General features: G+C 40.6%; 1 protein-coding gene across 3 annotated transcripts in view; it reads left to right on the top strand.

The window, feature by feature from the left end:
- The window catches only part of Ttll7 (tubulin tyrosine ligase like 7), a 133,100-nt gene that overhangs the window by 40,415 nt on the left and 65,828 nt on the right, over positions 1-26,857 (top strand). For all 3 annotated transcript variants that reach the window (XM_021647987.2, XM_021647988.2, XM_060392560.1), the window contains exons 2-10: positions 6,177-6,370; positions 6,533-6,655; positions 9,478-9,599; positions 10,482-10,549; positions 13,348-13,506; positions 15,536-15,752; positions 20,933-21,097; positions 24,163-24,321; positions 26,622-26,716. In XM_021647987.2, the coding sequence (XP_021503662.1) occupies positions 6,346-6,370; positions 6,533-6,655; positions 9,478-9,599; positions 10,482-10,549; positions 13,348-13,506; positions 15,536-15,752; positions 20,933-21,097; positions 24,163-24,321; positions 26,622-26,716 (1,133 nt within the window). In that variant the 5' untranslated portion in view covers positions 6,177-6,345. The remainder of the gene's footprint in view (positions 1-6,176; positions 6,371-6,532; positions 6,656-9,477; positions 9,600-10,481; positions 10,550-13,347; positions 13,507-15,535; positions 15,753-20,932; positions 21,098-24,162; positions 24,322-26,621; positions 26,717-26,857) is intronic.

The raw sequence follows: 26,857 nt of genomic DNA, 5'->3' as shown, positions 1-26,857 counted from the left end.
AGCTGTCACATGGAAGCATTCTGGCTTTTAGGTAACAGTCACTTCTCCAGAATGCATCTTCACCGTCATGTGTAATTGTCCTCATCCGATGGTGGTCAGAACAGACATGTGTCTTGCAAGGTTGTGCTGTACCAGGAATCTAGGTTGAAGGAGATGATTTTTCTTTGTACCTTTCGCTCTAAATGCATCTAGTATTTTTTGGCTTTGGGACAAAATCTAGTAATTTGACTCCCTTGGTTTTTTTAGTGTGTGTGTTCTTTAAAAAAGACTTTTTATTTTATAGGTACGAGTGTTTTGCCTGCATTCATGTGTGTGTAATCACATGTGTGCAGGAGCCAAGAGTGCACTGGATCCTCCTTAGTCTGGAATCACAAATGGTTGGGAACAGCTATGCAGATTTTAAGAACCCAACCTGGGTTCTCTGCAAGAGCAGTAGGTGGTTTAACCATTGAGCCATTTCTCCAGCCCCTATTCTGTGTTTAACTGAAGGCATGTTCAGTGTGAAATTAGAGGTGTTTCTTGTCATATCTTCAATTACGATTTTTGTTTATTTTCTGGTCCTTGTTCATTTATATTTGAAGCATGGAGCCATCTGCAGCCCACTTCTCTAAGCCAGGCATCTTGAAGTCGTTAGCTATAACAACTTCTTTCAAGTCTGGCTGCTGTACTGTGGTAGCAGTCTTCTCTCTATATGTGTGTGATGCTCTCATTTTTCCTGTGATGAACCTAAAGATATCTTCCTCACACTGTTTCAAGAGAAACATTATACAGTCAGAGTAATATATGGGAAGCCCTTCAGTGGATTTGCATTGCCTCCGAAGTCCAATGTGGTACTTCCAGAGAAATACCATGGCTAACGTGAATGCATTAGGGGCTTTCATTTCTACTGATTATGTCAAAATGTGGGGCCATGATAAACGTGTTAATTATCACACCTTCAGTGTGTTGAGGAGCCCAGCAGCTTACTCTGAAGATGAATGCTGGCTTGTATGTCCTCTTCCTCTTAGGAAGTATCAGACTTGATGTTTATCTGTCCCATGCTGTTCTTAATACCTTTTTTTTTCATATGCATCTGTTTCTAAGCAACAGTTGTGTTGTACAATTAGTATTATTTTAAACTTTATAAATAAAGTTTAAAGTAAATAAAATACTACATATATTATTGGGCTTTTTTTTTTTTTCTAAAATTTGAGCTTTTGTCGTAATAAACTAAAAATAGCTGTTGGGCTATATAATGTTTATTATTAGCCCTAAGATCATCACAGCAGTATTATTTAACCCACTAACAGAAACAATAAGACACAGAAACTTGTTAGATTTGTAATTAACTTATTTACCCTTGGACCGGACAGTTATTCCTACCTACACTGTCTGAATCACCTCACCATCCATCTCCAGCCCCCATCCAATGCCATCCTCCTTAACCATCCTGTCTTTCATCTATAATCTTATAAATACTTGCTTTACTTCTTCACCTAGGCCTTTTCACGCTATTGTTGTAGTCCTTCCTCCTGGCCCCACGTGGTTTCTTTTCCAGGCTAGCCCATAGTGGCATCCTCCTTCTTCATCTCTTCCTGTCCCTCTGTTTCCTGTGATTCTCCTCAAGAGCCCAGGAACCCTAGCCACACTAGCTCATTCTGCCCTGCCTAGGTATAGGCTGTTTAATGAACCAATCACATAAAATGTTTTAGGGGGATTTACACAAACAAGGACGGTGTATCCAGCGGGCATCTCGAGTGCCAGTAATTAGCATTAGACCAACTTCCAACCATTCCTCTGTTCTGTCTAAATAAAAGGCCACTTTTTATATAGTAAAAATAATTAGGAAACAATTATAAAAAAACAATAGTTAAGGTTTACATGCATAATGTCTAGTTTAAATGTATTTGGCAATCTTGAAGAAAATATTCTATCTATGAGGGTCTAAGGTTTTTGTACCTAAGTTATTTTACACTTTTATCTATAGATCTGAGAACATCTATTTAGACCTAAAACATTTTTAAATTCCTAACCAACTAAGCTATTGGAATACTATGACTATATCTGGTCTTCAACCTCATCAGAGACTTGAGAAGGAATAAAATTAATTACTTAAGTAGTAGGAAGCACATGCTAGTAACTTCCAAAAAAATAGAAAATTGACAGAGATAGTTTGCTGCTCGAACAGCCACCCAAAGCTCTCTATAACATTGGAGCATCATCTTCAGCCTTCTGGCCCAGTGCATTTGGCAGACATATCTGTGAAGCAGGAATGATTTAGGACTTGCTTATCTTGTCTTGGCAGAGTTTGGCACTTGACTTGTCCTGCATTTAAGCTTGGCAATTTTAGGCAGAATTCTGTCTGTTGTGAAACAAGGGCATTTTCTTTGCCCGTGAAGCGAGGGTATTTTCTTTACCCTGGTGGCTGGTTTGCCACATTTAAAGTCATCTCTATATAGAGGGGCTTCAGTGCTCATCATCTTTTTCATTTCTTTACATTGGTATATGATATTTTCATTTTTTCATTGGCATATAGTATTTTATTGCATGAGTGTAACATAGTGTACTTACCTTCTCTCTCTCTGATGTTGATGTTTCCTTTTCATTTACGCTTATCCCCATCCCTCAAAAATTTGACCCTTTGTGACCTTTTAAGTCAAGGTCCCTTACTTGGGCTCAATACTGAATATAGTGTGTATTATTAAACTTTATGTCTGCTCTTGGTCTTCATATTTAATGATTTTTGTTGCATTTATTATCCAGAAAATGAATGAGTTAGTCAGCCGTGGAAGCTAGCTTGGAGTCTAGAGGTGTGAAACCCTTCTAAGTTAGCTGACATCAGCCCACTCAGCCTTAGCAAATGAGGAGCTTTTTAGAATTTTTTTTCTTTTCTAGCTGCTGAAATAAAGCACTTTTCTTGGCCAGTACTGTCTCTCCTCCACTCATTGCTTAGTCAGGGTATTTCCAAGTCACCCATATAGCTGGGTTTCAGAAGATCAGTTTGAAAGAAATGGGCTGGAGTATGGCATGACCCTAGAGTGTCCGTACTTCCTGGAGCATGCCCAATTCACCATTGGCCTTGTAGTCCAGCTTCATTCTACATCAGAGGGCTGCCAGTTGAGAGGTCTTATCACCAAACTGGAGATTCTCTAGGTCTGTGACTGGCTGGAGAACATGTTCCTGAGAGGTGTGCAGGTGGTGTGGAGGCTGGAGTTACTGGGGAATTCTCAGAAGCACTTTCCAGCCGGGATCAGGTACTTTTTCATCGTTGTTATGGAGTTGAAACAACTTAAGGGAGAAAGGCTTTACTTTGCCTTATGGTTCCAAAAGGGGAGGTGAAGAAGGCAAGGCAATAGCATAGGTGGCGTGTAGACTTACAGAACATTGATTACTTAATAGATAAAACTGACTCCACAATGTCTTTATAGGAGTAAGTCATCTCCTGCCCTGCTCCCATCCATAGTAGACCATCATGCTCTCTATGCACTGAATACATTGGCCTGTGGGTTTAACCCAGTGGTGCTATAGTATATAAACTTTTATATATTTTGCTACTTTTAATTTAAATATGAAAATTGTGTGTTGTAAGTGATAGGCATTTGCTTCTCTCAAGTCTATGGCCTGCTTTCCTTACTTAAAATTAAGTGAGTTAAAAAAAACCAAAAACCTCATTGTATCGGTCAGTATGTGTTTCTATGTCAAAATACCAAATACTGGATAACGTGTGAGTAATAAAATCCTTTTTCTTACAAGTGTTGACATTATAGCTTCCATAGTGAGGTATGTACTCTTTGCTTTCAAGGTAGCATCTTGTTGCTGTGTTCTCACATGGTATAAGAGAGAAAGGCAACAGGAGACACACACTGTAGGAAGCTCTGTGCATGAGAGACACTTCTATGATCTATTCCCTTCCACCAGCCTCACTCCTTCATAATATTATACTGGGGATTCACCCACAGCACCTAGTAACAGGTGTCCACTGAGCGCTTCCAGGCTCTGATTATGGAAAAGATGAGGTGAGCAAGACTAAAGAAAACCTCTTTTGTTGGGGAACTCACCATCTAGATGGGAGGGAGAAATGACTCATTCACACATGATGGAAGGCTAAAATGGCCATTTATGTAGATTTTGAGTGATTGGTGGAGGCTCAAGAAGAAGAGCTCTCAGACACTGTTGCTTTGGATGGTTCTATTTTTGGTGAGAAACCATTGGCTTAAAGCATTTCCCAGGTGAATAAAACATGCCCCACCCCCTGCTTATGGAAAGTAGACAACAGTAGCTTTCCTGCATGGTATTGGAAGCATGTTTTCTCAAATTCCGTGCCTGAAATACAGTGAATGAATTAGAATTGGGAGGCTAGAATCAGGCCCTTCTCACGGCTTAGTTAGGCACACCTACTAAATCACTAATGGGATGGCGCAGAACGCAGGTGTGAATAGGGTCACTTTAACCGCTTCAAGTTCCTGTGGGACTGAGAGAAACATTTTTATTCTGCACTGCAAAAAAAGTTGTTTTTGTTTGTTTGTTTATAACTTACATTCAGAAGTTAACAAGGTTATTTTAGGAGTCTGGTGTACTCCCAAAAGCATTGTGTTCAAACTCTTCTTTCCTTGTCACCTACTTCTCATGGGGCAGTGAGGTGTCACTGTAAAGGGACCTTTGTTTACTCCAGTAACAAGGTGTTGGTCATGAAACCCCAAACTCAGTCTACTCCCTGAAGTATCAGAGAGCTTCAGAACTGAACTGAACTGAACTTGAGACCACTCCTTTCTTCCTTCCGACGGTGACCTAGTCCAAAGTTCCAGCTTGGAACTTGGAGCTGGGAGATCCGTTCAGAGATATTTACTGTGAATTCTCTATTTGGTTCGAAGTCTATGAATTTCCAGACAAGCCTGTCTTAGCAGGTACTAAATTAGCCTTGCAAGCTTCTTGTATGTCCGTTTACTGTTAGTGCGATATCTAAAAATAGGGGAGCTGGATGGATGAGATGCCCACTTAGGCAGAACTGAATCAATACTTTCAGTTTTTAACTTTAAGCCATAGTTTCTTTATCTAGATGTTATGGAAAAATGAACTAAACTTCAAACTTGCTGATGAGGTTACTTGCTTTAAATCCTCAACACACTGCCTATACTTTGCAGGTCCCTAATAAATAATACTTTACTAGTTTTTTTAATAGTTATTTTTTTAATATACTGGAGACTTATTTGTATTAAAGAATAAATGAAGCTGTAAGTATCCTCTAATGGTATCTTATTGTTAATTATGAATATTGGGGATGATGGCTGAATGAGTCAACATTGATGTCACAGGATTTCTGATACAGCTGATAAACTGGTGAACGTTCGCTTGTCATCCCTTTGTTTAGCATGATAGTTCTGATGTATTTTCCCTTATGATGAGAGACGTTTTATGACACTTCAAAGGAGAAAGAAGTTTGAGAGTTGAGAGTGTGAACTTGTCAGCACAGTCGAGACCTGGTGCCAACACTGCGCCCTGCACCATGGACCCTGCACCACGGGCACTGCAGATGCTCACAGAGCATCCTGAGGGGCCTGTCGGCATGTGGCTGGATCAGGATAGCTCATTCCTTAAGAGAACATCATGTCCCTCTGTGTGCTTAGATAAGACCCTCCTGTAATGAGCCTTCCTACTTCATGCCGTTCAAGCTTGTTCCTGTATCTTAAGGAGCGCTTTATGAAGCCACGTGTTCCTATGAGTGATCCCCGACCCTCATGGCTCTTTCACTGCTTCATGTTAAAAGCACGGGCCCAGTCACAGGTGAAGTGCTGGACTGAAGATTGTGTGGGTTCCTGGGTCAGGGACTCTGGCTTTGACATGCTTCACTTCAGTTTCCACTTTACCTCTTTCTTTGTAAAGGGAGAAATTTATTTGCTTTTTCTGAGCTCAGATATAGTGGTGGATGCTGTTATTGTTTTTACTTCAGTGTGTAATTTTCATGTGTAAATGATCTATGGTTTAAAACAAAACAAATCTCTATATTTAGACTATGTACTTTTAGGCTTGATAGCCAGATTTTGTCATTTTTCCACATGGGTTAGTAACAGATTCACACAATTTGATGGAATAATTGACTTTTGTAATTATGTGGCGTCTCACAAGAATGATGTTGGCATGAGAAACACCATGAAGTTGTGCCTTGAATAACTTTTTTTTCTTAAAACCTCTCCATGTAGCTTTCCAACCTAAAGCTTGTGTCCTGAAATCTGAGATTTGACCCAGATAAGATGATGGGATCCTTCTGTGATTTGGAGTCATATCGTACTTAGATGAAGGCGGGACTTCCACGCTCACTGAGAGCTTGCTACTGTACGCACACTTCTTGCTTGTTTGGCACAGGTGACCATGCCGTCTCTGCCTCAAGAAGCAGGTAAGTGGGTCGGCGGAGCCATGCTAGGGGCTATGAGTGTGTTTAGAATATGTGATGTCTGAGCTTTGAAAGGGTCACTGTTCATGGTTTTACCTTGAGGGGGCAGCATGTGTGTTTCCAGTCACCATGTTTTTATTTAATGACAACTGTTCATATAAACAGGATCCTCTCCCTTGGATCTGAAAACAGAATTACCGTATCAACGCACAATGAACAGCAAAGTCAGAAAAAAGAAAAAGAAGGGAGTTATTACAGCAAATGTTTCTGGGACAAAGTTTGAAATTGGTGAGTTTCTTTAGACTCCTGCACTTTTTGTAAATGTCGGGAAAACTGCCTTGACATGAAAACGAGTGTGGCGTTCTGCGGCGACAACCATCTTTATGTAATGGATTTTTAAATTGCTTCTACAAAATTTCTGACAGGTTAGAAGAATTCTTTTCATGTGTAGTGGAGGCTGATCTGCGTTTAAAAGGTGCTAATTGATTTCTAAATTTTCATTTCAAACAAAAAAAAATGCATCCAATTAGCTTGGCTGAGAAAAGGTGTGGGTCTCATACCCAACACTGTATTTTTATGTAATGTTCAGAAAACTGTCATCAGCTATCTGAGCTCTGAAGTACATCAGAAAAAAAGACTTATGGCTGATCTCATAAAGATTGGTGATATACATAGAATATATCTTTTCAACCATTCTTCTGTAATCTCAATGTGGCCAGACTCACTGCTGCGTGTACACGTGAAGCTCCCAGACCTAAGTAGCCAGCTGAGCTGCCCCCAGCACTGGCAGGAGTTGTTCTTGTCTGAGTTTCTTGTGTGTAGGTCTGGTCCCCTTCAGGCATTCTGTCCCTGTTTCCGCTTTCTACTGTGAGCCTGTTGGAAGAGGAATCCTGCAGGCCCTGATGCTGGGGCTTTCATCCTCTCTATGTGTGCAAATGGCACACTTGCAGCAGAACCCTGAGGAGGCTATCATGGCCGTTGATCTGTGATGTTGGAGAATGGCCCTTTCCTCAAGTCTTATGTGCATATTTGATGACACAAGATAATTGCCATAACTCCAAGCTTCACTCTGCTGCTCTTAGAAAGCAGCTCCCTCCCTCAAGGCCTCTTCAAGTGTCCCTATGTTCCAGGTATCACTGCATACAAAGTCAGCTCTTCCTTCAGCAAGTAGACAAGAGCAGCGATGGCTTATCAGGTTTTTTAAAATCTATTTTTCCATTTTTTATTATTATCATTTACTACAGTTTATTCAATTTGTATCACAGCTGTGTCCTGCTCCCTCATCTCCTCCCAATCCTATCTTCCCTCCCTCTTCTCCCCCTATGCCCTTCCCCTAGTCCACTGATAGGTGATGTCTTCCTCCCCTTCTGTTTGACCCTAGTCTATCAGGTCTCATCAGGACTGGCTGCATTGTCTTCCTCTGTGGCCTGGCAAGGCTGTCCCCCCGAGGGGGCTAGGTGATCAGAGAGCCTGTCACTGAGTTTCTGCCAGAGAAAGCCCCTGTTCCCCTTTTTAAAGAACCCACTTGGAGCCTGAGTCTATTGGCTACATATGAGCTGTGGTTTTAGGACCTCTCACTGCATTGTCCTTTTTTGGAGTATCAGTCTCTAAAGGGCCCCCAGCTTTTTGGCTCTGTTGGTCTCCTTTTGGAGCTCCTGTCCCCCCCCCCCGCCAGGCCTTTCTATCTCCCCCTCCTTTCATAAGATTCCCTGCACTCTGTCCAAAGTTTGGCTATGAGTCTCATCCTCTGCTTTGATACCTCGATCAGTAGAGTCTTTCCGAGGCCCTCTGTGGTAGGCTTCTGTCCTATTTCCTGTCTTCTCCTTCTTCTGATGTCTATCGCATTTGCTCTTCTGAATAAGGATTGAGCATCTTCCCTAGGGTCTTCCTTGTTGGTTAGCTTCTTTAGGTGTACAGATGTTAGTATGTTTATCCTATATTACATGTCTAATATCCACTTATGAGTGAGTATATACCATGTGTGTCTTTCTGCTTTTGGGTTACCTCACTTAAGATGATCTTTTTTAGTTCCCACATTTTGCCTGCAAATTTCATAATTTCCTTGTTTTTAAATAGCTGAGTAGTATTCCATTGTGTAAATGTACCACAATTGCTGTATCCATTCCTTGGTTGAGGAACATCTAGGTTGTTTCCAGCTTCTGGCTATTATGAATAGAGCTGCTACAAACATGGTTGAGCAAATGTCTTTGTTGTATAATTGAGCATATTTTGGATATATGCCTAGATGTTGCTTAGCTGGATCTGCTTATCAGTTTTACACCTGGGCTAAGTCAGCCAGACAGTTCACACTGCTTCTTGTGTGTTAGTGGAACATGGTGTAAAGAAAACAGACACAGAGCATGGAAGCATTGCCACATGGACATCCACTTCTTTTAGGACTCGGAATTTCCAGCAAGCAAAGGTTACCCCAGCTGTGTGCTCATCTTGATTTTAAACTCAAAATTTGTTGAAAGAGAGATGCCAACATGTCAACTGTAATGTCTAGATTAAAGAGGAGCACATGTAGTTTGTGGTCAAAAGGATCCCCTGAGGGTAATAATCTTCAGTGGGACCTCACCGTTGGGAGCAGTAGAGAGCCTGTCTCCAAGTCTTCCCCTGTGAGTTTGCTTTCACTGATCCATATCCTGAGCAAATAGAGCTGACTCAGCTACATGGGAAAGCAACTTGAACTGGAAAGGCAGATGGTGCACAAGAGATCTGGTGGTGAAGGATATTTTTACCTTTCCAATTTTATGCCTACTTCCTGGTCATGGAAGAGCTGCGAGGGTGAATGTCTATCTGCAGAGCGGGCTCAGCGGTCTGTGCTTTCAGTGTGCCAAAGCCACTTTCTAAGCCACCAGCAAGCACTGTGTTTCTGGTAATTATGACCAGCTGAAACTAAGGCTCTTTGGTGTAACCTAATCCAGTTCCCAGCTACTGTGGAGGATGATTTCATCCTAGGTCAAAGTGGCGCCATTAATAGAAGGAGCTTATGCTGTCAGGTGTGGGTAGTTTACAGCTGGAATACTGTGGTTACACATGTACACATTTCCATCATGGATGTCTTCACAGTGACTTAGCTCTGGTGTAACTTCATCATTTCCTTTCAGTTCGTTTAGTAATAGATGAAATGGGATTTATAAAAACTCCAGATGACGATGAAACGAGCAACCTTATCTGGTGTGATGCTGCCGTCCATCAGGAGAAAATCACAGAGCTGCAGAACTACCAGGTGGGGACTACAGCAGCAGCTATCGTCAGGGGGAACGTTACGCCAATTCCATCATGGCGCTCTTTATGTAGCTTCTTCATCTGTGGACATAGCTGCCTTCAGTTACCTGGCCAGCCTCTCTCATTGCTAGTTAGTTGTGATGCCTCTTCCCACGAAGCCTGTGTCATTTCCAAACTGAACCTTTAGCTTCTTTCTGTAAAGTAGTACTGATAGGAAAAAAGTTCTATGCTGCTTTGAGTTACGTACACCTTAAGATTAGGGACAGGGAATAGATTGTGTCTTGATGGACAAAGACCTTACAGTATCAGCTCAATGCATTCTGACCTTTATGTCTATAGTGCAATACAAACATGTTTAGAAGAAATGGAAAGCAAATGGAAAAGACTTCAAGCAATCTGAAACAATTGACATTTGCCACTTCCCCTCCCTCCCTGTCTCTCCCCTCTCTCCCTCTTGTCATCCTTGACTCCCCCTCTCTTTCCCTTTTCCCTCCTTCCTCATCCCCTCCTCATTACTTAGATTCTGAGAATGAACACATGGAAGAACAGATGGAGTAAATGTTTTAAGTCCCATGTTATCAATGTCCGTATTTAAGTTTAGTATTCCCAAAGCAGTTTGGATACTGAATTGTCACTTATCCAACACAGAACATTAGAACTTTATTATCTTTCCCAGATTTCTTCAGAAAGACACAATCTATTCTCTGATTATCATATGCTTTAATTTCACAAGTTAATTGTTAGCTGTTTAATTTTAAATCCTTTACCTTTGTAATTTACAATTTATTAGAACACAAATCTCAAAGGACATAATGGTGTTAAAGTATAAAAGAGTATGTTCATTGAGTCTATAAATATTAATGTTTACCTTTTTATTTTTCAGAGAATCAACCATTTCCCAGGAATGGGGGAGATCTGTAGGAAGGATTTCTTAGCAAGAAATATGACGAAGTAATCTTCATTTTCTTGTAATAGAGAAGCCCTGAGCAGCTGTGCCTGTGGTGGTATTATCTTGTGTGCGGTTGTATTCAGATGGATGCTAGTCAGATGTGAGAGGGACCCTCAGAGCTAGAGTGGCATGGATGCTCCCACAGTTCTAGTCTCTAACTTTGCACGGGAGGTAACCGAGGCCCAGAGAGATGCCTGGGTTGCACAAAGTCAGACAAACTGCTCACAGTGGAGCTGGACCCTTGACTTCATTTCAGAATCTCAAGATCCCTCTTTATTACACCTTGATGCTCTATAGAAACAAAGTGATAGATACTCGTTCAATTTTGGTTAAACCTTACGAGAAGTCACTTATTTCATTATATGCTGTGTTTGTGTTTACTGTCTATTTAAAATTCATATAACATTGTCTACAGTGAAAGGCTAAATATTGGTATTATTCATGTGGCTGTTTATAATTGTATATCTATTTATACAATATTTTTTATATCTAACTTATCAACAAAAGCTAATAATTTTTAAGTATTTGTGAGGTAATTAAGATATATATTCACACATGTAAATGAAAGGTACACCATGGCTAGTTTTAAAGATTATTGTTCTAATTAAAGTCTTAACTCAGCCTAATTTCAGGTCATTGTTAAATATAATAAACACACGTAAAGGTGTTGAAGCAAAAACTGCAACACTAGCACTAATTTTATTTAAAAATTCAAATTATCAAACCAGTCAATAGTGTTCCATTTTTGAGTTGAGATTATCCAGTTGTGGGATTAACAAGCACTAAGCAAATGCTGTTGGAAATTATGCTATTACCTTTATCATAGTGATAATGTCGTATTTGTGTAGATGTGGATGAAAAAGAGCCAGAGAAAGGGGGGGGCGGGGGAAGGAGGAAGGGAAGGGCACTGTGCTGTTCACATATTTGAGTGTGTGGGGGGGCGGGGTACAGCTCCTGGAGACCAGAATTGCCCACCCAGCTCTGTCTTTCTCTGCCTCATTTACTGCAGACAAGGTCTCTCACCGAACCTGGAGCTTGGTCAGTGGGTAGCCCTAGTGATCCTCCTGCCTCCTCTTCCCCGTAGTACTGGGGTTCTCAGTGCATACATGGCTGCACCTCAATACTTACTTGGGGTCTGGGGATTTGAATTCATGTCCACATGCTTGCACAGTGAGCACTCTTACCCTCTGACTTATCACCCCAGCTCAATATCACTTGAACACACACACATACACACACCCCACACATCTCACACATACACATACCACATATACCACAGACACATACATACCACTGGCACAGCACACAGATACACACCCACCCCAGGAATATCTGTGGGAAAGTTCTTGACATATGTTAACTAAGTGAAGCTGTTTCACCAGTTGTTGACACTTTGTGCATTCTCCTCTCAGATCTTAGCCTTTGCTTTTGTGCATTCTGTCTACTGCGACTGCATTTTAGTTTTTAGGAACCTTTTTTGCAGACTATACTCATCTATAAAAGATCACTACACATTTAGAAGAAGAAAAATGTCTCTTTGAACATATTTTCTTACGGGCTGGAAAAATGCTTTTGGGATTATTAGGCACTCATCCAGAGGGACCCAGGTTTGAGTTCTCAGCACCTATATGACAGCTTACAACTGTCTGTAACCCCAGTTCAAGGGGATCTGACGCCTTTTTCTAGCCTTTTTAGGCACTGGACACACACATGGTGCACAGATAGAACACCTATATATATTTAGTTTAAAAAGTTTAAAATGAAAACATTATCTTTAATAATATTTAAAAATCATCATTTTTCATTGTATTGGGAATTGATTTATAAGTATAAAATATTTAATATTTTGGATCAATAAAAAAGAAAGCATATTTTTTTCTAGGCCTAATGGCATAAACTTGTAATCCTAGATACTTAGAAAGATGAGATAGAAGAATTACAAATTCAAGGCCTGCGTGGGCAACCGATGAGTCCCATTTTAAAATAAAAACTACAAAGGAGGCAAGGGTGCTGCTTAGTAGTGGGACACTTCCGCCACACGTGTGAGGCCTCCTGGTCGGTCTCTAGTACCACCAAAACTAACATCTTACATTCAGCATTGTCATCACAGTAGGCAGCATAATTCCAGCAAAGGCAGCACCACTGGAAGACATCTCTGGCCGTCCAGTCACATGAACTGATGGTTCATGCAAATAAAACTTCTGTGGACTCAGAGATTTCATGTGGTTGTCTCAGGAAAGTGGCTCAACTCTAAAACAGTGGTATAGAAAGAAGTCAGGAATCACCGTCTATGATGACTTAGGAGGAATTGGGGGACTGGAACACCAAGAATCAATGATACTGTAAATGGTGTACTGCCTGAACGCTCCACGAGACGTAGTGACTGATAGATACTTGCCTGCTCGTTATGCCTTAAGTCCGCATCACATTGTCCTGTAAACAGAGCCTGTCTGTAAATTCGCTGGAGGCAGAGGGTATGCCAATTCACTTCACTTCGCCAGTGCCCAGCATAGTGTCTAGCCAAATAAGTTTCCGTTGTATTATGGTACTATACGTCAAGTTGGTGTGTAACAAGGTAGAAATTCTTGTCTATTTTGTTGATATCTCATTTGAGCTGTTGTCTAGTACACAGTCATTTTTGGAAGTAGAACAATAAGTAAAGGAATATATGAAAGAAAAAAAACTTAAGCCTTCATTGTATAATTGTTACAATAAAAAGATTTATTAAGTTTGAATATAATTTATATATAATTTATGTCTTAAAATATAATTTATGTCTCCTCTTGCTTCTGATTTGCAGAATGATCAAGGCTCGTCCTCTGGATTATACTTTTGTTCCTCGAACTTGGATTTTCCCTTCTGAATATACTCAATTCCAAAATTATGTAAAAGAATTGAAGAAAAAACGGAAGCAGAAAACTTTTATAATAAAACCAGCTAATGGTGCAATGGGTCATGGGTAAGCTGATTTTTTTTCTGGAAAATATAAACATTGAAAAATGAGAGAAGATGTACACATAATTGCCATTGTTGAGTACTATACTGGAAAACAGTAAGTTTCTAAATATCGTGTTTTTATGACTAAATCATCTAACAGACTTTAGTAATTCAATTAGAAATAAATGAAGACTTGTGAGACTTTAGAGAAATAATAACATGGGGAAATGTTCTTATTTCTTCATAAATACAATACATGCTTATAATAATTTCACTAATACTGGATAATAAGAATAAATTGCTGCAGTAGAGCTACATTAGCTTGGAGAACAAAGTACAAAGAGTTGTCTTGTCATAATGAGAATGCTTGAGGTGAAATGTATATATCCTTGCTTTATAAATAAGTATTTTCCCTCTGTAGCCATGGTAACCACACGGAGGCTGCAAGGATACATTTTTAAGCCAGCATGCCAAAGAACTAGACAATTTACCCAGGAATAGAAGGCACAACATAGCATTTTTGATTCTCCTTGCTTATCTTTAGTTTTCTGTAGTGCGCTTTTTAAGAGAAAGTTGGCTGAGCCATATTTAGCAAAATGCATGTGAATCATTTGAATCTTTTTTTCTTGCTATAGTGCAAAAGATCTTTGGGAATGCTAGCTGCCACATTAAACTATTATTTTTTAAACCACTTAACATGATGCAGTGATTCAGCCATACACTATCTTTAAGCTTGGTCACGTACAGGTTAGGAAAGGCGTTAGTGGGGACTGTGTGTCGCTTGCTTTGCAGCATGTTAACTTCCTGCTGTCTGTTAGTGGAAAGGAAATTGGAGGAGTGATGGTTGGCGTATGTTTCTCAACTTCTGTGTTAAATTAACAAGTATGTTTATTGATACTAGTAACATATATTTGATAGCAGCGGAATGGGAAAACTTTGCGGAAAGGGCATCTTCCACAGCATGGAATTATTTGATGTAATATAATAGTGAGTGGGTAGAGGGGACCCTGCTGCTTGTTGACTGTGTTCACTTCCTTGCTGCTCTGTCTAGTGTCCAGTGCTACAAAAGACTGCAGCTACCATAGCTAAAGCCATTTCAACCTTCATTTGGATCACGTTTTGCTTGCTAAATTTCATAGCTCATCAAAGCCATATTTTTAATGTTTACATTCTTGAGATACTTGCTTATCATACAGTATCCCATCTTGTCTCCTGTCTGTCATGACAATTTTTGTTTTGTTGGGTACAACGACTTTAGAATACTGCTTGCTTTTATTTTTTCCATCATTTTAGTTTACACCTCTTGTATCTTTAATTCTAAAGGAGCTCTTTTTTAGATGACATTGCAGTTAGACAATTTCTAAACCCATTTCTCGAGCCCCATTTTCTAAGCCATTCTGTTGGTGTTTGATTTAGTTATTAAAAGAGTGGTTTCCTTCTGTCATTTTGCTATTTGTTTTGTGTTTCTAGATCATGCTTGCTATATTTGATGTAGTTTAAATTTTTCTTTATGATTGCACTCTTCTGTATAAATACTTATTTCTTGCATATCCCTTAAATTTAGTCATTTCCTTTATTGTAGATATTTTGTGTTAGGTAAATCAAAGCAAGCTGAGTCCCTCTAGAAGGCAGGTCAAAGTAAACACACAGGAATTGGGTTTACTTGACTCACTCTAGAACCAGGCTCTGGGCTGGGAGAAGTTTGCTGTTAGAACCACTGCTGAACTGGGATAGAGCAATGAAACAGAACTAGTGAAAATTCCAAAAACTCTGTCACATAGAATGCAGCTGCTGTATTTCCCCCTTCTCTTCCTTTCCCCTCTATTCTTCCTCCCTCTGTGGTAAAATATTCTCTGGGTGTTGCAGGCATCTGTTTACCTTCTGTTCCTCCATAGATCTGCTTCTGACATCACCCCACTCTTGCTCTTGTGCAGGGACAGGATTTTGGAATTTTCTGTAATACTGTTCTCTTTCTGAATACATAAATGACGTTTTTCCTGACATCTCAAGCTCCATATCAAATTATTTTTATTTGTTTTCTTTAAACTTAGGATTTCATTGATAAGAAATGGGGATAAAATTCCATCTCAGGATCATTTGATAGTTCAAGAATACATTGAAAAGCCTTTCCTAATGGAAGGCTACAAGTTTGATTTACGGATTTATATTTTGGTTACATCCTGTGATCCATTAAAGATATTTCTCTACCATGATGGGCTTGTGCGAATGGGGACAGAGAAGTACATCCCACCAAATGAGTCCAACTTGGTAAGTGACAACAGAGAACTTAGTTATCACTCATTTGTTCTATGTCTGCCTTGAAATCATCTATTATGTGTGAGAACTGTATGAATCAGAGTTCCTTCTCTGAAGAGCTTAAAAAATCATATGCATAAATAAGACAGCATTTGCCTAACTCATTGGAGAACATGGTTAGTTCTTTAGGAAAAGATGCTTTCTCTGCTTTGACTTCTGAGTTTTCGGATCTGTGCAGTGACTCCTTTAGAAGCCACTGCACCAGAAATAAAGTCAGCATGGTTTGGGAAACAAAAATGTGCAGGAGTAATGGAGTTCCTCTTCTTATGCAGGCGCTGACATTTGCTGAGCTTTGTGTAGAAGGCACAGGATGAACATGTAAACATGGAAGAAAGTATGTAGATAACAGCAACAGTTGTCAGCATAGGATTATTTAAAGGGCAGTAGGATTCTAAATTTGCATTGGCCACATGTGTAGTCTAGGAAAAAATGAACAGTTTCTGTATGCATTGAGAGGTCTAGTAAATGAACCATTTCATATGTCTTTTTCCATTAAGATATTCTTTGTACAGCAATTAATTTTCATAATATTGCTACTATAATTTTCCATGAAGGTAATAAAATGTAATATATTGCTTATATGTGTCAAATTGTAATTTATCATTTATACTTAAAGATTTATTTCACTTCAAATCTTATATTTTGAATATACTGACTATAGGAAAAAAAATCACTGTTAGTGTTTTTCAGCTTTTCAAAGGTCCAGTATTATTCTCTTTCAACATTCACGTACACTTCTAGTAAGACTGATCATTCCAAAATTCAATAGTAGCTCATCCTCAAAGATGTTATCATTAGTAAACTGAAAACTTACATGCCTGGGAAGGAAAAGATGAGGGAACTATGAAAATAAATGGAAAAGACATTGTAATGGAAAAATGTTTAATTTATAGTCACAGAATTTCTAACTTTCCGCAAGTGATGTCTGTAGTATACTATGTTTCCTGGAATTGTTCTGTTTTTGAAGAAACATAAATGCAGCATGTGACTTCATAACAACAACAGTCTATTGGATGTAGAAAATAAAGCAAGCAATTGGAATGCCTGGTGGCAAGCTTGAATGTGGGTCTCTGAATCTGAGGGAGCCATAGCAATGCATAGTGGGCCCTCTTTCCAGGTGGAATCTAACGTCAGAAGAGAAGACCATGGAAAAAGCTAGCCAGGCTCAGGATTGAGAGGAGCACCACACAAAAGAGAGGATTGGGGAAAGGACATGAAAAGTCTGTGGGAAGCAGACAAGTTCAGTTTGGGCAAAGTACAGACCAGAAAGAGGAAGACTATGTCTGTCTGTTCAGAGGTGAGCACAGAGGCCCCCAGAAACAAGGTCTTTCCAGATGTTATAAAGGACTCTCTAGGTAAGACTTGGGGATTCACCTCGAGTTGATATACACTGAAAGGAAAATAAAATTTGGGGTTTTAAGAAGCCCATTTGGCCTGCAGTACGGGGAAGGAGGCGGGAACAGAGCATGCAGGAGGAAATAAAAGAGACCTGAAGTAGGGGATAACAGACAGTCTGGGCCATATAAGGTGAGAGGTATTTCTGAAATTAGGGCATGGATTTGGGATCTATTTAAGGTAGCACAGATAGCATTGTTACAATTCGGGGATGGGCTGGGTTTGTGGAACGAAGGAAGTCAAAGAAACCTGGGGGTGTTAAGCCTGGACAGTTGGGAGGGTGTGCTGTACTCACATGGCAAGGGATTTCAGAAGGTTTTGTGGAAAATTAACATATTTGGCCTTGACCTTCAACTGGATCTGTTCCATAAGGATTTGGCTATTCATGGAAGAACCGTCTGAGTTATGGACGTAACTGGGACAGGCCAGCTTTTAGGTTGCAATTTACATACTTGAAATGGGTAAGAGAAGGCCATTTTTGTGTGAGGTGATGGTGTCTAGGGATGATATTGGATAGGGTATGGCTTCAGAGGTTCTATTCTGAAATACTAAGCTATGTATACATAGTACATTCACTAGAGGAACATAGTGAGCTAGGGAGAAGAGATGTAAATGTCTATGCCTCTTTTGATAGTTGCTTTTGAACATGTGAGCTTCTAGCTTTGGTTTCTACATGTGTAGAAAAAGGTAAGTTCTATAAATGCCATTATCTATCATTTATCCCCATGATTTCATTATTAAATCCACAGGAGGTTGTGTGAAAAAAAAAACCCTAAAATTTTTACGTAAACTGATTGCATAATTATGTAAAAGATTATTTTTAAACAATGAAATAAAAGTAAAAAATGTTTTTTGTGGTTGCATGGTTCTTTTTATTTCAATTCCTAATTTTTAAAACAGTGAATGTGCCTATTTAATAGATCGTGTATTTCTATAGGAAATTATATTGTAAACTTAATTATAGTTATTAATGAATTTATGAACATCATTGGATGTAATTTGGTTCATGGCTACAATAGAGATTATGACAGGGAAATTGAAATGTTGAAATACAGCATTTGTTTTGTTTGTTTGTTTTGATTTACTTTGCTTTTTTGAGACAGGGTCTCATGTAGCCTCAGCTAGCCTAGACTCACTATGGAGCCAGAGATGAACTTGAGCTCCTGATTCTCATCTCCATCTTCTAAATGCTAGAATTACAGACACATGTCAGCATGCTGACCCTCTGTCATGAGTTGTCCGTCCTTGAAAGGTTTAGTATGTACCAATCCAGCTGGTTGAGCCTAAGTGATAACACACAGTGCTAGGAAGAGTGATCACCTGCAGATTTTTCTGGAATCCTTCCTGCTCTACGTTCTGCAGTTGATCCTTAGATGCTGCGTAATGAATGAAAAGACAGATTCTCAGTGATAATAGGCATACAAATTAATAAGCAAGGAGCTGGGATGACCGTCTCTGCTTATTTGCTTCAAATATTATTTAATATACTGATCTATGGTGTTGTAGTAAAGATGAAATGCCAGAAGGATATAGTTGGTTAACAAGAACCAAAATAATAGTTGTTTGTGTGTGTGTGTGTGTGTGTGTGTGTGTGTGTGTGTGTGTATTCATTTTGATGCAACATTTCTATTTGAAAGAATTTTGGGGTGTAGGATTAGGAAAAAGTTCGGAATTAAAGATAGACTTCATTAGTCTATGCTAACTTGATAGGGAAACATTAGATGTTTACTGAGAGTTAAGAAAAGTTTTAAATTTTGGATTCTTTTCGAGTTAACTTAAAGAAAATACTACCAACAAACAAAAGAGCTGGGTGTGGTGGCTACCTCATAGGCTGCGGCAAGATTATCATGAGGTTCTGGTTAGTGTGGGCTACACAGTGAGTTCTGGGTTATCTGGTGATACCCTGTTCTAAACCAGCAACCAAAACCAAACCAACCAAAACCAAACACACTCCATCTGACACAGCAAAATAACACCAAATGTCTAAAGCAGAAATACCACAGATGGAGCCAGGTCCAGCTCACACTTGTCCTTCAGACATCTGTGCAGCGTCATCAAATATGTGGTGGCCGCCTGCTGGCACCAGGTGCACTGCCTTCCAGGGAGTCCAGGTGCCCTCTTAGTCAGTGTTGGGCGAGGGAATAGATGAGTTTTGGGTACCCTGCTTCCTCTCTTCAAAGATGTAGAATGTTTCTCAGAAAAAATCCCTTCCTCAAATAGATTTGAATAAGCAATGAATGGGACCAAGCAATGAAAAGAAATAGGCTAATGAAGGGCTTGGAGTAGTTTTTCTCAGCAAAGTTTAGGGTCACTTTTTAATTTCGGCCTTTGTTGTCATTCGTTGGTACTTTCATTGTAGAGATCATAAATAACTAGCAAAGTCATTTGGCTAGTACTAATATTTTTAGTCCTCTTAAGGGAAAAGTGGCGCTTTATTTCACTAGAAGAGATTTAAGCAACCAAAATCATTAGTTGGCATAGTTTGGAGGATTATGTTTTTAATTATTAAATATATCAACTATACATTATAATGGGCTTCATTATGACATTTTCATATATGGACAGGATGTATTTTGATTATATTTCCCCCAGTACCTTCTCGTCTCTTCCCACTCTTTTTGATACTCCCTCTCTTCTATTTATAGCCTCTTTTATGCTTTTATGTCTTTTTATTTCTTTAGTTTCATCGGGTTCCTTACAGGGCCATGGGGAAGGGCTTATTTACAGGACCACAGGCGCTTTACTAGTGTCTGCACCGCTGAAGAAAATACCTCTCTCTCCTACCAGAAACCACTTCCTTTCTATAGGTCCCTCGGTGAGGCAGATTAGAACCTCCATGAGTGGACACTGACTGTTCTAATCTTCTGTCTCTTGTTTAACTAACTACAGCTTTTGTGCAGTGGCCATGCCTTGTCCAGAAAACAACAATCTATGGTGTTTAATCCCTTCCCCCAGCTCTTACATTTTTCCTTTCCCCCCTTTCCATAACGTCCACTAAGCCTTAGAGGGGGAATTGTAGGTGTTCTATATACGGCTGAACACTCAATTGTCATGTATGCTCATACCATTGACCAGTTGTAAGTCTCTGTGGTTGCCATGGCCACTCTATAGCGAAGCTTCTCTGATCAAATTTGGCAGCAGCGCTAACCTATGGGCACAAACATCCTTAACTGGAAGACAGTTTGACCAGGTTTATAGCACCAGACGTGGATTCCCTGCTTTGTAAGGGACCTTAAGTCAATCAGGATGTGGTTGGTTATCCCATTACTGACTTGTCACTATCGCAACAATAGGCACCTGCCACCTGGTCATTCGTAATCCCACAGCAGGCATAACACCTTCCGATGCCATGGAAATAATCGAGCAGGAAGAACGCTTTCAGATTATTTATAGTTTCATTTCTTTATTTCCTGTAAGCAAAGCATGCAGCGTCTGCAGCAGTCATGTATAGTTTTGGTGGGCACTCAATGGCAGTAGTGACGGCCTGGATTGTTTTGAAGGTTACTGGGCCCTCACTGGCCAACATTTTGCTGCTCACCCTCAGGGCTGTTTGTTTGTTTGTTTGTTTGTTTTTAAATCAGCCTACATAGCTTCTAGCAGAAGCTTTATCCATGGATGCTGGTTATCTCTGAGGTTAAGAACATTTAAGTTTCATCAAGTCCTTGAGGCTCTCTTCCCTGTGAAGCCACAAGGTTGTGGCTCCTTTAGGTGGTGACATTTTGTTGTTCTTCTTACAGAGCCAGTTGTACATGCATCTGACCAACTACTCTGTGAACAAACATAACGAACGGTTTGAACGAGACGAAACTGAAGACAAAGGCAGCAAACGTTCAATCAAGTGGTTTACAGAATTTCTAAATGCCAATCAATATGATGTTGCTAAGTTCTGGAGTGATATTTCAGTAAGATTATTCTATTCTGTAACTGTAAATATCTTTCATTAGCATTAAATTTAAATACCACCAAACTTCTTCTTTTTTAGAGCACAGTATACCTGAGGTTGAGCAAAAGAGAGTTACTGGTTTGTTTAGGTTTTTGTAAAGAAAGCTGAGCTGGTAACAGGCCTTGGCGAGTAAGGGCCTTATTTCTAGGGAAAGGTATTCTAGATGGGACAAAAGCATAGTCAAGGGCATGGAGTTATGAGATCAGGAGAGATGCATAGAAATTCACAGAAGGTCTGTGGGAGGCTTGCATGAGAAGGTTCCTACTGAAATGATGTGTGGACCAACTTTTGCATGTGAAGAATAAAGCATAATTTGACAAGGTTTGGAGAACATTTTGAAACTTTTAAAATCCATATATGTGTGCATGCATGTGCTTTGCCACAGCATGTGTGTGATCAGAGGACACTTGCAAGAGAGTTGGTTTTTCCCTCTGAGGGAGTTTGAGGATCAGACTAGGGTCATCAGGTTTGGTGGCAAGCACCTTCACCCGCCAGGCCATCTTGACAACCTCATTCAGTTTTAACAGAGGAGAATAATGTGATTAATATGATCAAATGTATGCATCTGGAAGACAAATTTCAAAGCGGGTGTAGAATGATTGACGTGAATGCTAAGGGGAGGCAGAGGGGACACTTGGCAAGTTCCTACAAGTAGCTGAGGTGGAAGGATAGATGAAAGGGAGCCACAGTGAAAGAGGGACAAGGGGGACACTAGGTTAACTGGTTGTCCACAATACAGTGGGCGGTCAAGGATCTCTTCACTTTCAGGGAGAAAGGATAAGGGATAAGAAAGGAAGGAATGAGGGATATAATGTATGAAATAGAATAGGAAGAAATTTATTTTAAGTATGGAATAGTTTTGAAGATGAAGGTAAGGAATTTTGCTTGCTTATAAATCCATCATTTCATCTATCCAGTATCCAGCCACCCACCCACCCATCTCCTCTCACCCACCTACCTATCTACCCAGCTACCCGTCTCGTCCATCCATCTATCCACCCATCCATCCATCCTCTCACCCACCTACCCACCCACCTACCTACCTGTTTTTCCATCCATCCATCCATCCATCCATCCATCCATCCATCCATCCATCCATCCATCCACTCATTCATTCACTCCATATCTCAGGTTCTTTTTTTTTTTTTTCATACCTCAGGTTTAGATGACTGCCTCAGTGGGACCAAAAACGTGTTATACAGCTTCTGCCATTCTTTTTTCTTCTTTACCAATACATTAGCTTCCATATGAGTTTGAGACTTAGAGACAGTTCTCATGGAAATGTGTAACCTGCTGAGCCACCGTACGAAGGATGTAAGAGTGAAGGAGCAGCCAGAGAACAGTGGTCACAATCTCCTTTTCAGACTCAAGTTTTAGACAGTACTTTGCCCACAAAACTGAGTTAGAAGAAAGTGCTCAAGCAAGACTAGTGGTGGGAATGGAAACTAGCCTTTGTTAGATCCTGAAGCATAATTTTTAGATGTGAGCTGGAAATGCTAATGTAAGTCTCATAATCTCTGACACATTTCATGATCTCTAGAAACTGGGATATTTTATTAGCTGGAATGCATATAATGATCACAAACAGTTAAATGAGAATATTTTTTAAATGTTCCAAATACATCATCACAAATATTAAACTGTTTGTGTAGATGCAGTTACCGGAACTGATCAGTGTTCCTGGGTGACAACAATAAAATGAATGCTCATCTCCCCTTTTCTTCTCCATGTAATCTTGCTTCCACCCAGGGATCGGACAATTGACCTGAGCCTTGAGACTGATTCCCGAGAAATGGCAGACCAACAATAGAGCAGTGGTTAAGTAGCTAACGCTTAGTGAAGGTTTTCTCTGTTTGAGGCACTGAGCTGAAATCTGTGTCTGGGCTCTCACCCTATCTTTGGTTGTTTACATTCAGAAAAACAAGACACCAAGTTGAAGTATCATGCTTGCACTGTCTAGAGAAGAAGCAGAAAAGCCAAGTGCAAACAGGGAAGTCTGACTAGGGAGTCAGGGTCTCTATCATCTTTCTGTGTTGCCCATTCTCCGACAGCAAGAGTTAGGAAGCTACTGTAAGCAGAAGCCAGAGAAGTTGCTGGATCTCCATGGTGTGTCTCCTCATGGGAAAAATTTTGATAGTTCTGAAAATTTTATTTATTTTTATTTCATGTGTATGAATCTTTTGCCTGAATGTATATATGTATATTGTATGTGCCTGGTCCCTGTGGAGGTCAGCAGAGAGCATTACATCCCCTGGAGCTGGAGTTATATAGTTGTGAGCTGCTGTGTGCGTGCTGGGAGCTGATCTCTGTTCCTCTGTAAGAAGTGCTCTTAACCATTCAGGGAGCCATGACAGCCAGAGGTATTTCCTAGTCAGAGAAACCTTTGCAGAGCACAAATCAGCACCGCGAATAAGGTGGCACCCATGAGCTCATTCTTCCTGGTCCCTCAGTATCTGTCTGTGTGGAGGACCCAAAATGCTCTTTGGGGAATGCTTCACCCTTCCTAGAATTTTTCTTTCCTCCTCATGCATATGTTCCTTTTAAATCTTACTTATTTGTTTCCAAATGTTTTTGAGCACCAGGCACTATTATGGGCACTGGGGTGTTGCAAAAAATAAGAAGTACAAAAAGTCTTGTTCGAACAGAGAGAGGAAAGCCTCAATTAGTTGCATGATGTAGGTAATAGGACACATTTTCAAGTGTAGCTGCTTTTCAAGCATGGTTATGGAAGCCCTATCTGAGTATTAGTGACTGGGAACCAAAGGGAGGATGTTCCAGGAGGATAGGACAGCACAGAGCCCCGGGTGGGAAGAAGTGTCATCTACTACAGAAATTCAGAGAGGGTGTGACCAGAGAGACGGGTAGGCAAAGGACAGAGCTGGGGAAAAAGTGAGGGTAGAGCAGCTCGGGGGCCGGCCAAGAGCATTGAGAGTCCACCTAGGATGCTTGCTTCTCCCCAGGCCGTTCTGTCTGAAACGATATCCAAATAAGGCATTTTCGTGTCTTTCATCACAATCTCGATAGGAACTGGTGGTAAAGACTCTGATTGTAGCAGAACCTCATGTCCTGCACGCATATCGAATGTGCAGACCTGGCCAGTCCCCAGGAAGCCAAAGTGTCTGCTTTGAAGTCCTGGGGTTCGACATCTTGTTGGATAGAAAGCTAAAGCCATGGCTCCTGGAGGTAAGGTGTTCTTTAAGAAGTTTTTTTTTTTTTTTTTTTTTTTTTTTTTCCAAAAGTCATCACAGTCCTTATGTGTTTAAAACTGTTTCAAATGTGTACTTGCACAGGTGCTTCCAACTACCAGGCTGGAATGTGGCCTGAATGGAGTATGTGGGTGGAAGGGAGCGAAAATTCTGGAACTAGAACACTTCTAGGGATGAATCAATATTATTTTATTTCGCTTCTTCACATTAGCGTAGAGCGAGCAGAAGTATGAGCTTGCCACCTCCGAGCTGCTGGCTGGCTACACATGTGTTTTCTCACCTAGCACTTCATGGGTGGGTGCAGCCTCTGGACCCTTTCTCTATTGTCTTTAAGCACTCCACGTGGTTCAGTACTTAGCAGGGGACAGCTCCCTTACCGCCATCTGATAGTTCTGAAAACTTGATGTCTTTGGGGTTGTTTCCTGTCCCCTCTAGTTTATTATTATGTTTATTATGAAATGTCACCTAACATGTGGAACAAGGTAAATAATATAAAAACGACCTTGCTCGTGATGCTTGTTCTTGTGCAGTCACATTTACATTTGTGTTACTCCGGAGGCACCTGGGAGGCCTGGTCCAGCTGTCTCCCATCAAGATGTTCTCCCTGGAAGCCCTGATCTGGGGTCGCAGAGCCTACTTTCTTAGGGACCCTCACATACTGTCTGTAGACATGTGTAGGGAGACAGCACACATTTGAAGTGTGTTTCCGGGGGGGGGTGTTAAAATTTAAGGAACATATGGCCACAGGAGCTGGAATCAACCACTGCTTTTCATTCCCGGGGGGTGTCTGTCTCTCAGAAGTCAGAAGTTGAATCATAGTCTCCAGTTTTTGTAAGCATCCTGAATGTGTGCTGAGACCATGATTCAAAATGTATTTTGAAGGAAAGTGCACTTTTCTAATTTGAATGAGGGAGAGAAAGAGAAGTGTCTTCATACATCCCAGGATAATAGCATGTTTTATATATCCAAGGAAATTCATCTTTTCTGCTAGCTAGAATTTCAGTCCAGCCTGGGTCCTAGAAATAAGACCTGGCTGAGTCATGTTGTGTTCTTTGCTTCTGGACCATGGACCCTTTGTCTTAGGAAGTCCTGGAATCTTGTTCTTGAGGTTGAACACACTGATCGCCGTAGCAGTTTCCTGCTTGATGCTGTATTTTCCCCTGCTCCAGTTCTGGTCACTTACCCCTCATGGGTGGAGATGTGAACGCACCTTCATGATTCATGAGGATGAAACAAAAGGATTTCTGGGAAGAAGAACTTTATAAAATGTGAATTAACCTTCTCAAAAAGCATTTGCTCATAGGAGCTTGCCGTTAGCTTGCTAAGTTAGAACTGGCTGAACAGCTGAAGTCTGTATTTTTTTTTTTAAAGGCTCTCAATAAACACATTTCTTCATTCTTTATTTTTCTTTACTGTTTCTACCTCACTCAGCTCAGATTCATTCATCAGAAACCCCACAATGCTGCTGTCCATGAATAGTGAGCATTTTACAGGTTCAGATTCTTAAATGTACAGTGTTGAGAGCTTGCTCTGCCTTTCACTGCCCGCTGATAATGCTGTGGGTCTCAGGTGTTAAAACCTTCTAGCGCCACCACGTGGAATGAGGTGGATGGTGTCCCTGAGGAAGAGAATGACTAGCTTTTTAGAATCCAGGCAGTGATTGGCAGTGGCAAATTTAAAGAAATTTCCAGTCATTAAAAACATTCTCAGGTTGGAAAAGTGAGCCTAGCTTGCACCTGTTGTTAGGAATGTTTTCTGAGTGTTGGAATCAATCCTTTATGAAATGAAAGTTATCACTGTTGAGCCAGGTAGAGAGAAACCAAATTTATTTTTTACGAAGCAACAGAACTAATTAGGAAGATCTTAGGCAGTGAAAGGAGGGAGCCGGTGGTTCATGTATGCTAAGCACACACACATGTATAACTTATTGTGATGGTAATATGTCTTTTATGGGTCTCCCCAACTTTCAAGATGAGTTACACTTACCTTTCCTCAGGCTCCATGGTAGGGTCGGTAGGGTGAGGAGCATGGTCAGGAAGTGCTGAGAGTGCAGAATAAGGCCGTCGACGGAGGAGATGGAGCTTGTAGATGGTTCGCTGCAGTTCTTTGCCCCAGGGGGATGGAAAACAGGTGTGGCAGAGAAGTCTTGGAGCATCTACCATGTAAAGCTCTGAGACCGATGACTGAAAATCTTCCGTAATGTGGAGAAACACGGCTGAATTATGTACCGACCTCCCAACATACAACAGAACTCATTGTTTTCTCTCTAAATTTCAGATCAATCGAGCTCCGAGCTTTGGAACTGATCAGAAAATAGATTATGATGTCAAAAGGGGAGTCCTGCTGAACGCCCTGAAGCTGCTCAACATCAGGTGAGCCTTTTCCCCGCTCTCAGGGGCCCCCCAAACACCAGGCGAGCCTTTCCCTTGCTCACAGGGATCCCCCAAACACTAGGTGAACCTTTCTCCCACTTGCTGGGGTCCCCCACCCTTGGTACAGATAAGGCGCTCACA

The sequence above is a fragment of the Meriones unguiculatus genome, chromosome 10 (assembly GCF_030254825.1).
Source record: "Meriones unguiculatus strain TT.TT164.6M chromosome 10, Bangor_MerUng_6.1, whole genome shotgun sequence".
Taxonomy (NCBI): Eukaryota; Metazoa; Chordata; class Mammalia; order Rodentia; family Muridae; genus Meriones; species Meriones unguiculatus.
This window is presented reverse-complemented; position numbering and strand designations above follow the sequence as displayed.